Source organism: Trichosurus vulpecula, chromosome 5 (genome assembly GCF_011100635.1).
Source record: "Trichosurus vulpecula isolate mTriVul1 chromosome 5, mTriVul1.pri, whole genome shotgun sequence".
NCBI lineage: Eukaryota > Metazoa > Chordata > Mammalia > Diprotodontia > Phalangeridae > Trichosurus > Trichosurus vulpecula.
This window is the reverse complement of record NC_050577.1, coordinates 302,178,358-302,190,824: the sequence shown is the minus strand read 5'-3', so window position 1 is coordinate 302,190,824 and position 12,467 is coordinate 302,178,358. Positions and strand designations below refer to the sequence as shown.

General features: G+C 50.7%; 1 protein-coding gene across 2 annotated transcripts in view; it reads right to left on the bottom strand.

The window, feature by feature from the left end:
- Positions 1–12,467, bottom strand: part of PARVB (parvin beta) — a 144,171-nt gene that overhangs the window by 80,217 nt on the left and 51,487 nt on the right. For both annotated transcript variants that reach the window (XM_036761058.1, XM_036761059.1), the window contains exons 2-3: positions 8,541–8,630; positions 7,244–7,314 (exon numbers count right to left, since the gene is read on the bottom strand). In XM_036761058.1, the coding sequence (XP_036616953.1) occupies positions 7,244–7,314; positions 8,541–8,630 (161 nt within the window). The remainder of the gene's footprint in view (positions 1–7,243; positions 7,315–8,540; positions 8,631–12,467) is intronic.

Below are 12,467 nucleotides of genomic sequence, written 5' to 3'. Positions count from 1 at the left end.
ATATGTGTGTGCATATATAAGCATGTGTGTATATTTGTGTGTGTGTGTGCGCGTATCCAGCCCCAATCTCTACCCCGAGTTTCAGTCCCAGATCACCAGTCGCTCACTGAACATCTCAAACTGAATGTTCCTAGAGACATCTCAGAGTCCAAAACTGAGATCATTCTCTTTCACCGTAGCCCTCCTCTCCTCTAAATTTCTCCAGTTTTTGAGGACACTGCCAACCTCCCACTCACCCAGATTCACAGCTGGGCATCATCCTCCACTCCCTCCTCTTCCTCACTCCTCGCTTCTTGTCATTTGCCAAGCCTTCCACTTCTAGGTCCCATAGACCTCAGGCATCAGACCCTGATCCTTACTGTCCCTCTTATCTCTCACACATTAGCCTCTAGCTGGGTCTCCCTACTTCTCATGGCTCCCCACCACCCTCCATTCTTTGCACAGCTGCTGGACTGTTTTCCTAAAGTACCCACCTCCCCTCCCCAATAAACTCCAGTTGCTCCCTATTAACTCAAGAATCTAGTATTGACTCATCTGTTTGGCATTTTTCAACCTTTACAACCTGGCCTCTTCCCACTCCAGCCTCATTATGCATTACTCCCTCCCCAGTAACAGAGAAGATGGCAAGATGCCTAGTTTCCAGGTGATTAATTGGGGGTAGGATGGGATGGAGAAAGGTTATCACCAACTTAGAAGCTCAGACAAGGTTCCCTGGAGAAGATGAAGCCGAGGGCCCTGGGCCTGGAATCAAGAAGGCCTGGGTTTAAATTCACTTCCTAGCCAGGTGAGCTTGGATAAACCATTTAATTTCTCTGTGGATCACTTTCCTCAGCTGTATCTGATGACTTATAAAGTCTCTTCCAGTCCTGCGCCTGTAAAATTCTGGAAACTCAGAACATGAAATTGGGGATTTGTGGAATAAGGGGAGTTCAAGGAATTACATGTCCCAATGGACAGAATGCTACACCTGAAGTCAGGAAGACCTGAGTTCAAATCCTGCCTTAGAAACTTACTGCGTGACCCTGGACATGTCATTTCACCACTGTCTGCCTCAGTTTCTTCATCTATAAAATGGAGATGATTATATAAAGCACTTTACATAAACCCTATATGAATGTTAGCTTGTTGTTACTATGTTCATAATCATTCTTCTAGGCCAAGGTGACGACGATTAACAGCAGAGGAAAATTATGGTAGTTAAAGAAGCCAACCCAGATTAATGTCAAGTTGTCACAAACCACAATGTGTGCCCAGCAGGCCTTGCAATGCTACAGTATGACACCATTTGTGGGACTAAAAAGTTGGGAGAAGCCTTGGAAACCCAACACTTGATAGAGGAGAAAACTGGGGCCTAGAGAGAAGTGACTTGTCCAAAGTCAGGCAGGAGTGAGCAACAGAACCAAGATTCAAACTCAGATCCTCTGACTCAAGCTCCAGCATCCTCAAAACATTCCTTCTAGGCCAAAAGCTTTAAAAAAAAGTTTAAGAGCCCAGGCAGAAGTTCTTTTGTTTCTGTCTCTTTACAGCCTGAGGGCTGGCGCCTCTCTAGTCCAGGCATGCTTTGCAAAACAAAAGGTGCCTAATAAATGTTTTCGGGAACTGAAGAAAAGTATCACCAGTCTGTTAATGGAGTCCATCAAAAACAGCATTATCAGTCTATTAATGGAGTCCATGAAAAAAGACCATCATCAGTCTATTAGTGGAGTCCATAAAAAAAGAGCATTAGCTTCTTATAGAAATCTTTTGGTCAAACGGTGATAGAGCTCATGCATCCCCTAAAACACCCCATGTCTCTATAAAACATCAACAATGACTGGGCTAGGATGGCCATACGGAGGCTGAGCTGTCCAGACTATGTGAGCTACAACCGCCCCATCTGGGGAGGCAGTGCAGGACAGTGGAAGAAGACAGGGAGGACTGGGGTCAGGAGCCCTGGGGTTCAAGGGCCAGCCTCATTACTAATTACCAAGTGACGTTGTATATGTCATTGGATTTCTCAAGACCTGCTTCCTCCCGTGTACAATGGAGGGAGGGTGAACTAAGTGACCTTGAACATCCCTTCAAGATTCAAAAGAAATAAAACCCTGGTATTCAAGAAAATTTTCAAGAAGCAGAGATAGAGACAGAGACACAGAGACAGACAAAAAGAGAAAGAGGGTGGGAGAGAGAGTGTGTGTGCACCGCTGCAGAAGGAAGGCAGGGAGAGAGAGTGTGCGTGCACCTCTGTAGAAGGAAGGCAGGGAGAGAGAGTGTGCGTGCACCTCTGCAGAAGGAAGGCAGGGAGAGAGAGTGTGCGTGCGCCTCTGTAGAAGGAAGGCAGGGAGAGAGAGTGTGTGCGCACCTCTGTAGAAGGAAGGCAGGGAGGGAGAGTGTGCGTGCACCTCTGTAGAAGGAAGGCAGGGAGGGAGAGTGTGCGTGCACCTCTGTAGAAGGAAGGCAGGGAGGGAGAGTGTGTGTGCACCTCTGTAGAAGGAAGGCAGGGAGAGAGAGTGTGCGTGCGCCTCTGTAGAAGGAAGGCAGGGAGAGAGAGTGTGCGTGCACCTCTGCAGAAGGAAGGCAGGGAGAGAGAGTGTGCGTGCACCTCTGCAGAAGGAAGGCAGGGAGAGAGAGTGTGTGTGCACCTCTGCAGAAGGAAGGCAGGGAGAGAGAGTGTGTGCGCACCTCTGCAGAAGGAAGGCAGGGAGAGAGAGTGTGTGCGCACCTCTGCAGAAGGAAGGCAGGGAGAGAGAGTGTGTGCGCACCTCTGCAGAAGGAAGGCAGGGAGAGAGAGTGTGCGTGCACCTCTGCAGAAGGAAGGCAGGGAGAGAGAGTGTGTGTGCACCTCTGCAGAAGGAAGGCAGGGAGAGAGAGTGTGTGTGCACCTCTGCAGAAGGAAGGCAGGGAGAGAGAGTGTGTGCGCACCTCTGTAGAAGGAAGGCAGGGAGAGAGAGTGTGTGTGCGCCTCTGTAGAAGGAAGGCAGGGAGGGAGAGTGTGTGTGCGCCTCTGCAGAAGGAAGGCAGGGAGGGAGAGTGTGCGTGCACCTCTGCAGAAGGAAGGCAGGGAGAGAGAGTGTGCGTGCACCTCTGCAGAAGGAAGGCAGGGAGAGAGAGTGTGTGTGCACCTCTGCAGAAGGAAGGCAGGGAGAGAGAGTGTGCGTGCACCTCTGTAGAAGGAAGGCAGGGAGAGAGAGTGTGCGTGCACCTCTGCAGAAGGAAGGCAGGGAGAGAGAGTGTGTGTGCACCTCTGCAGAAGGAAGGCAGGGAGAGAGAGTGTGTGCGCACCTCTGCAGAAGGAAGGCAGGGAGAGAGAGTGTGCGTGCACCTCTGTAGAAGGAAGGCAGGGAGAGAGAGTGTGTGTGCACCTCTGCAGAAGGAAGGCAGGGAGAGAGAGTGTGTGCGCACCTCTGCAGAAGGAAGGCAGGGAGAGAGAGTGTGTGTGCACCTCTGCAGAAGGAAGGCAGGGAGAGAGAGTGTGCGTGCACCTCTGCAGAAGGAAGGCAGGGAGAGAGAGTGTGTGCGCACCTCTGCAGAAGGAAGGCAGGGAGAGAGAGTGTGCGTGCACCTCTGTAGAAGGAAGGCAGGGAGAGAGAGTGTGTGTGCACCTCTGCAGAAGGAAGGCAGGGAGAGAGAGTGTGTGTGCACCTCTGCAGAAGGAAGGCAGGGAGAGAGAGTGTGTGCGCACCTCTGTAGAAGGAAGGCAGGGAGAGAGAGTGTGTGTGCGCCTCTGTAGAAGGAAGGCAGGGAGGGAGAGTGTGTGTGCGCCTCTGCAGAAGGAAGGCAGGGAGGGAGAGTGTGCGTGCACCTCTGCAGAAGGAAGGCAGGGAGAGAGAGTGTGCGTGCACCTCTGCAGAAGGAAGGCAGGGAGAGAGAGTGTGTGTGCACCTCTGCAGAAGGAAGGCAGGGAGAGAGAGTGTGCGTGCACCTCTGTAGAAGGAAGGCAGGGAGAGAGAGTGTGCGTGCACCTCTGCAGAAGGAAGGCAGGGAGAGAGAGTGTGCGTGCACCTCTGCAGAAGGAAGGCAGGGAGAGAGAGTGTGCGTGCACCTCTGCAGAAGGAAGGCAGGTTCATTTTCACAAAATGAACCACAAAGTAAATTTCTGTGAAACAAATCACATCTGTCTCCCAAGCACATTATGAAAGGAGACTGGAATAAAGAGGGAAGAAAGCCAGTGGCCAGCTCAGCTCAGGGACAGTGGGGACAATAAAGGGAAGGGAGGGACAAAAGGTGTCAGAAGGGGAATGTCGTCCCTGCCGACCTTCTCGGTCACCTGACCTTCAGTGCCCCTCCAGCACACACATACATGTGCACATACCTGCATGCACACACACGATACGTACACACACACACACACACACACACACACACACACACACACACACACACACGCTGAGTTTCTCTGTGGGTATTCTCTAAGTAATAAAAAGTAGACGCCTCTGCCAAGCCTCCTTACAGGGCTTCTCTGGCTGTCTGGGCTCCCAGGTTAATGAGGGAAAAGGGATGGAAAGGTCTGGGGGAAGGAAGCCTAGCCCTGTGGGAAGGGTGGGCCAAGAGCTGAGGAGGCATGAGTCCAAACTGTGGGGAGCCACAGGTCACTCTCCCTTCCTCCAATCACAGCAGCCTTGGATTATTAGCACCTTAGTTGGTGATTCATAAATGTTTTAGATTGAACTAGAAGACAGGCTACAAGCAGGGATTGGTCCAAATCTGCCGAATACTCTGGCCAGGTCAAAACAATTTTATTCTTTCAAACAACTCAAAGGAAATAGCCCTCATTATAGAGAAAGAGGGCCTCAGTTTCCTCATCTATAAAATGGACAAGATGGCTTCTAATGTCCCTTGCATGGTTTACACCCATATCCTAAATTAATTCCCCTCCCTGGGCCTATTTCCTCGTCTGTAAGATGGAAAGTATGGCCAGATGCCCTCTGTGGTCCCTTGCAGCTCTGGGTCTCATACATTCTTCCAATAACTCATTTCAGATATTACTTTTTGAAAAGAGGACACCAATTACTATTTCTAGACAACCTATTTCTCTCCAGGCAGGCGTCTTATCCATCTGAAGGATGAAGAACAAAACCTCATACCTCTATTTCTCACATCCTTGGCAAAGTCTTCGTGGGCTATACATTAAGTGGCTCCCGGGGCCACTTGAACCAGAATAAAACATGATTTTTCCATTAGTCTTTTCAGAATCACAATGGGATTCCACAGTCTGCCTCCCCCCTGAGCCAGGAGCGTTGTGTTTTAATCATTTCCAAATGCACACTAAGCATCCCACCTTAGATCCACTAAGGAAGGATATAAGCTTTATCACAGTAAGTAAGAGACACCTCAACGATCCTTTCTGAAATGCTGGTAAGTGTGCATCCTTGGTGCCCCCTGGTATGAGAGGTCATGGTTCCTTCTGGGGCTGCTTCTTTTCCATGCCTTATAACACTGAAAACATAGGAATGGAGAAGAAGCCAAGCCCTCCATCAGGTGCTAATTACAGTTCTTCCTATCAATGCGCTTTTTAAATGGGAAGGCATTTTCCCCACTGATTTTAACCAATATGAAGAGTGAGAGCCGCCCCCTCAAGAACCACAGAAACGTCCAATCTTTTTTCATTTTAACCAAATCACTCCCAAGCACCCTCTATGGAATGCAGATGACTCTCAGAGGTACAGGCACACCCAGGACAGGTGAGGGGGGGATGTCATCAAAGGGGACCTAAAACTCAAGCGTCCACTGTCCTTTACTCCACAGAATTCTGATCCCCATTCCCAAACACTAGGGTTGTTCTCCCTTTGTTGCAAGAAGCAAGAAGACAGCCCAGCCTGGGGAAGAGGACATGGGGGCAGAGCAAAGGGGCAGAAAAGGACGCCTGATGGGGAGGAAGAATTAAAGTATCACAGGTTGGGCACAAACAGTGCACATGAACATCTGGAGCAGAGATGCCTCTAAATCTGCACATCTCATGATACTCACACATGCAGAGAGAAACTTCAATATAAATATTATTTGTGCCTGCTGGCAGTCGATACAAAGACTCGACCCCCGTGCCCCCGAGGGGCAGTCACCATGCCCTACTAGACTGGAAGCTCCAGGAGGGCAGGAGCTGGATCTTTTGTAAGTTTCCTACCTTCTTGGATGGACATTTAGGAGGTGTCTGTGGAAATGGCCTGAAGGGCATGTGCAGAATGGACACACCCACCCACTGGCACCAGGGCACACCCACATGCCAACAGCCCCATCCTGCCAGTTCTTCGGGATAAATAACAACCCTCAGATGTGACTACATTCTTCAAACCAGTTCCTTAAAGACTTGGCAAAGCAGCCACAGATGCCTGGCAAATCAAAATAAACAACACACAACAATAAAGTGGGAACGAATCATGCTTCCCACTCACTCGTCTTTTTAAAGGTCATCGTTCCCCAAAGCAGGGCTGCTGGGGGAAAAGAACATTGGGATTCAAAGTCCAAGAACCTGAGTTCAAATCCCTATTCCACTTTTTGGCTGCAGAATCCCCATCTGTGAAATGAGGACCAAGGATGATAATAGCACCTACCTCCCAAGGAGAGCTGTTGTGAGGCTGGACCAAGATAATATCTGTAAACTGCTTTGCTCTACAGAAATGCCAACGATTGTCATCATTATTACGAATAAGAAGATCCTACAGCCAAAAGTGCGAAGGAGAGGCCCCTTCACCCTCCAGGGTCCTGAAGATGGCACCCCTCCCCCTCTTCTCTGAGGGAGCCAGGACACAGCCTGGAGGCCTGTGGAGACTAAGGACGAAGCCCAAGACAGCCCAGGCCCTGCCCTCCAGGAGCTGACATTCGATCAGAGGAGACAAGATGTTCCCCCACAAATGCCCTGATCTCCACGGGCATCAGTCTCCTCGTCTGTAAAATGAGGGGGCGGGGCTGGCCAGCCTCTGCTGCCCCTTCCAGTGCACAGTAGTGTGGGATTCCAAACCCCCGCATCTCTCCCCACCCCCCCAAGCACCAGGAAGTTCTTAAGGGCAGAGATCCTCCTGAGTTTTCACCTCTTGTACCAGCACCAGGCCCAGAGCCTTGCCAAAGGATCAGAGATGTGAAGCTGGAAGGTACCTTTAAAGGTCTTTGGAGAGGAGGGGGGACTCTGAGGCTAGGAATTTAAGAGACTTAATCAAGACCACCCAGACAAGAAGGGAGGGGCTGTGGGTCATCACATGCTGATCTCCCAGCGCCCCTCCCTGACCACAGTGGCCTGCAGCAGTGGCCCAACAGCACCGCCTCTGCCTACCTTGTTCAATTCTTTGAACTTGGGGTCTTCCCTGGAGGTGGGGTCGATCATGGTCCTCTCCTCATTCTCTTCTGCCGGGTTAAAAAAGGGACCCGCGGTTAGAGCCAGCCCCCTTTGTCCCCCCTCGCACCCTGCTCCCCAACAAATGGACAGGAAGCCAAGAAGGCGGCGGAGCCCGTGAGGTCCGGGCTCAGCGAGGGAGCGTGGGCAGAGGCCAGGCGTGGGCGCTTCTTTGGAAGGCTGATCTGACCCCTCTGCAAAGCGGTCACTTTTCCAGAAGTAGCTAGCCGGTATGGAGCACTGATGATGATGGTGATGGTAATTAATAATAATAACAGCCTTAAGGTTTGCAAATCACTTTCCCAAATATTATCCTAGTGGATTCTCATGACAACCCTTTACAGATGGGGAAACTGAGGCTGAGAGAAGTTTTGTGAGCATCTGAGGCAAGACTTGAATCCGAGATCTTCCTGGAGTCATCCAGGCTCAGCGTACTGTTCACGGCACTACCCAGTCTTTCAGTGGACAGAGAGCTAGACCTGGAGTCAGGAGAACCCGAGCTCAAATCCAGCCTCAGACACTTGGTTATATGACCCTCAGCAGGTCACTTCACCGCCTGCCTCAGTTTCCTCACCTGTCAAATGGGGATAATTACCTCCCAGGACGGGTGTGAAGATCAAATGAGATAATGACTGTAAAGCGCCCAGCGCACAGTAGGCGCTATGTAAATGTCAGCTATGACTCCCCTTCTGTCTATCCCCACTCAGGGCCTCAGTTTCCTCAACCGTAAAAGGAGGGAGATGAACCAGCTGGCCCATGAGGCGGCGCCCAGCTCCAGATCTGGCTGCATGATGAGAGGCAGCACGAAACATCGAGGGATCATTGACTGAGAAAAGGAGCCCCAGGGGCCATCTGGCCCAACCCCCTCCTCTTCGACGGGAGGAAAATGAAGCTCATGGTCACACAGGGAGTGTCCAAGGCAGAATCTGAACCCAGGTCTTCTTAATCCTAAAGAAATCCTTCTCGAATTGCCACTGGCATCCCAACCCTGTTGCCCTTTGCTTTCTAACTCCCTGTTATCTGAGTCTTCTCCCATTAAAGGGTAAGCTCCGGAGGGCAGGCAGGCTCAGTCTAGTTTGCTTGTACTTCCATCCCTGGCCCTCAGCACAGTGCCCTTCACAGCCTTAAATCAATGCTTTCTCTGGTCCCAGTCTCTGTCTATCCCCCCACCTCACCCCCTTCCCAGGCACAGAAACATTCCTGGACAATAAAGGGGCGATGGAAGCGGAGACTGTACCAAGGAGAGTGTCCTCAGGGTGGATGTCCACTGTGGCAGGCGTCAGCGGAGAGTTGATGGCATTCTTACCCTCTTCCTGGAGGTCACTCACTGTCAGGAGAGAAAAAACAAAGAAAGGAGCTGTGAGCCCAAGGGTAAGACGGAGGACTCTAGGCCAAGCCCGCTCACAGACACCGCCCCTGAATAAAATGTGGCCATCGTGGCAGGAGGGAGTGGGCGCAGGACCTCTGGAGGTCGGCCACAGCAGACTCCATGGCAAAGTCACAGCTCCTGGCTTCAAAAGGATGAACTGTGTGGCACTCAGAAATAAATCCCTTTGGCTAACAATAACTTACAGAGAGCAGCAGAAGTGGCATGGGGGACTGGGGAGCCAGCCCCAGAGCCAGGAAGCCCTGAGTTCAAATCCTGCCTTTGGGACCCTGAGGAAAGCACTGAGCACTCAGGCCCCTGGCAGCCCTCTGAGTGTAACTGAGGCAGGGGTGGAGGGAGGGAGTTTCCTCACTGGGAGGTCTCTGTGCTAAAGAAAGCCCAGGTTCCAGCCCTGTTTCCATCCCTAATTTATGGATATAAAATTAGTTACAAAGGACACTTCGAATTATAAACATTTAGCCCACTTGTCAATGCTCTCTCTGAGGCAAAAGGCTCTTCTGAGGACAAATGAACAGATACATCTTGGGTGAACTACAGGGAGGGGCCAGATTGTGGCTCTTCTTTCTTCAGGGTCCAGCTTGTTGGTCCACGGATGCTGGCAGGCCCAAGGCTGAGTCAGGGATGCAAATAAACATGGAGAGAGATGCCAAAAGAGGAAGGACGAGGGGAAGGAGGGAGAGGACAAAGGAGGTGGGGAGAGGGGGGAAGGAAAGGGGGGGATGGAGGAAGGAGGAGGAGAGATGGGGAAAGGGGAAAGAGGAGATGAGAGGGAGAGGGAAAGGGAAAGGGAGAGAGGGAGATAGAGAGAAGGAAGGAGGGAGGGAGAGAGGGACAGGAAGCGAGAGGGAGACAGAAGGAGAGGGAGAGGGAGAGAGAGGGGAAGAGGATCAGGCGGAAAGATACATACACTCCTGCTGCCATACCTCCCTAGGGTAGAATGTAGGCCCTTCATGGGCAGGACTATTTTCTGTTTTACCTCTGTATGTCTCAAACTTGATGCCTTACACACACAATAAACACTTAATAAATGCTTGATAGGTTGAAGTCCCAAGCTCCCTTTGAGACCCAGCTTGGAAGCCAATGCCTACCCAGGGCCCCCCCCCCTCCAAAATTTCTCTCCAACTACACACCTGTGCACATGCTGTATCCTCACTGTAGACTTTAAGCCTCTTGACCATAGGACTTTCACTTTTGTCTTTGTATCTCCAGGAACTCGAAAAGTGCCTGGTACACAGTAGGTACTTAATATATGCTTATTAAATTGAACTGCTGAATTTATTGCCTCCTTTTAAATTCCGATTTAAGTAGGGCACAGCAGCTTCTAAAAGAAAAGTGGGCCACAGGCTGGATAAGGTCCCACCATCAAAGAAAGGCCCTCAGAGGCAAGCAGAGAGGTGAGCAGGTTTCTTGGAACACAGAACATTAAAGATGGTACAAGCACGGCCTGAGGTTTCATCTCTCTAAGAGAAGATTTCTAGGAAGGAAAACTAGATCAGGCTCCCTCCTGTCTCTGACTCAGTTTCCTCCTCTGTAAAATGAGAATAATGTCGACATCGACCTCCCAGGGCTGTTGAGGATCAAAGAGACAGCCTATAGAACGCTCGATCCCGACCTTAAAGTGCTGTAGCAACATTGGCTATGAATGATGGAGGAGGAGGATGTCACGTACGGCTACTGACCATTCAAAGAGCCCAGGCCTTGGCCGTGATGATAAATCGGCTGTTCTTCTTTCAAAGGATCAGCCTCGTTTTAGAAAAGGGCAATTCTTTGGAACCTGCATTTCCTTTCCCCAAGACTTTATGGCCTTCCAGGCCCATGGGTTTCCACTCAAGTCTCAGGAATATTTTGGTTTAAAGGCCCTGGTCCATTTGCCAAAGAGCCTGAGAGTCCAGGGCCAGGAAACGGCCACATTCTTGGAGTCATGTCTAACGCTCCGCCAGTCTCAGGAACCTGGCAACCTTTCACAGAACCACACTTGGTCCATAACAGGGGATACACAAGTTCAAAGAAGGATTCTTAGCCCTTCTCTCTTGGGCTACATGATTCATGGGGAAAACTCGCTTGTTTTATTTTCCTTGGTTTGGGCCATTGTTCTCGGGAGGATGCCCATCCGCAGCTTATTAAACACGACTGCCATGTGTGATTAAGCACAACCACAATGTTTACCGATGCCACTTCTGTGATGTCAAACATTTTGCCATCGGCAGCGGCCTTCGAAGTCTCTGAGACAAGACAAGGGAATTGCTGGCTTTAGCACACAGAAAAAAATTGAGGTCCCCCCCTCCCCCGCCTCACCTCCCCCCATGCACTCCTGACATCCAGGCCTTTTGAGCCACCATCATGACCCAGGTGACTGAGAACTTAATGGTGCATTTATAAAAAGGGACCCCCTAAAGAAGCCCCTCACTGAATGTCCCTCCCTACAAGCTGGGCCCTTGGACAGTGGTTCTTGCCTCACACAAACCCTTAGGCCATGGTCAGGTCTTTGAGAACAGGTTCTGGCCATGAAAAGCATCTTGAAACTTTTTTAAATGTGGAAGTGAATTGATTTGGGCCTGGTCACACAATGAAGATTGGGATGCCCCACATACCTTAGGGCCATCCCCTTACGTGCTCCCCTGCCCAATCCTGGCCTTTCTCTTGTGTATCTTCACTTAGCCACATCTTCCAGCCTGGATGACCAGTGGATATTCTAGTCTACAATGCATTTCACCCATGTACCTCCATCCATGGCCTCTGATTGCACCTTGTCAAATTCAGCTCATGGCTCCAGGCTGGTGGGTCTTTCTGAGATCTGATTCTGCCCTTCAGTGAATCAGCCACTAATCCCCCCAGATTCTTATCATGTGCAAATCCCACAAGCTCCTGGCCAAGTACACTGGAGAGAAGAAGGCTGGGCCTGAGTGTGTCTTCAAGTTCGAAGTCAAGAATCAAGTGGCCAAACCCCGAGGCCACTGAGGAACTCTGGACCTGGTCACAGCCTGGTCCCATCATCCCTACCTCTCCTCTGGTCGAGGAGATCAAGGAAGGCCTGATGGAGGAGGTAGTGTCTGAGCTAGGCCCTGAAGGGTGTGAAGACCTCCAGCAGGTATCCATGTGGGAGGCAGAGGTTCAGAGCCGATTATCTAGCCATGCCAGGGCTTTAGCAGACCCAGGGGGAAAAACCTTCTGTGCTTTCAGTAAATAATCCTGTTACACAGCCATTCAACATGCATTGCCCAAGAATCAGCTGTGTGCAGAGAAGAGAGGCTGTGTAGCCCACCTCAGTGAGGGCGGGGAGAGGTAGGTCAGGGACCTGTGGCCCAGAGAAACTGAGTGACTTGCTTATGGTCACACAGGCAGTAACCATGAGTTCCCTACTCCAAATCCAGGGCTCTCCCCACTGAGCCACACTGTCTCTTCCCTCACTCTTCCACATCCAGAGGCTACACTTTCTTAAAGCTAACAAAACCCCTTACAAATATGTCATTTGACTCACAACAACCCTGGGAGGTAGGTGAAAAAACTGAGGCAAACTGAGTTGGAGTGAATTGCCCAGGGTCACACAACTAAAGTCTGAAGCAGAATTTGAACTCAGGTCTTCCTGACCCCAGGTCCAGAGCTCTATCCACTTCACCACCCAGCTACCACCAATGTGGCACTTGCCTGGCCACCCACTACCCCACAAAGCAGCCCCCTTCCACTTTCAGGGAGCTTTAGTCATTCGAAAGTTCTTCCATTAAGCTGAACTCTCCCTTCAGATGGAATCTAGAAGGTAATCTCCCTCACAGTAGGGGC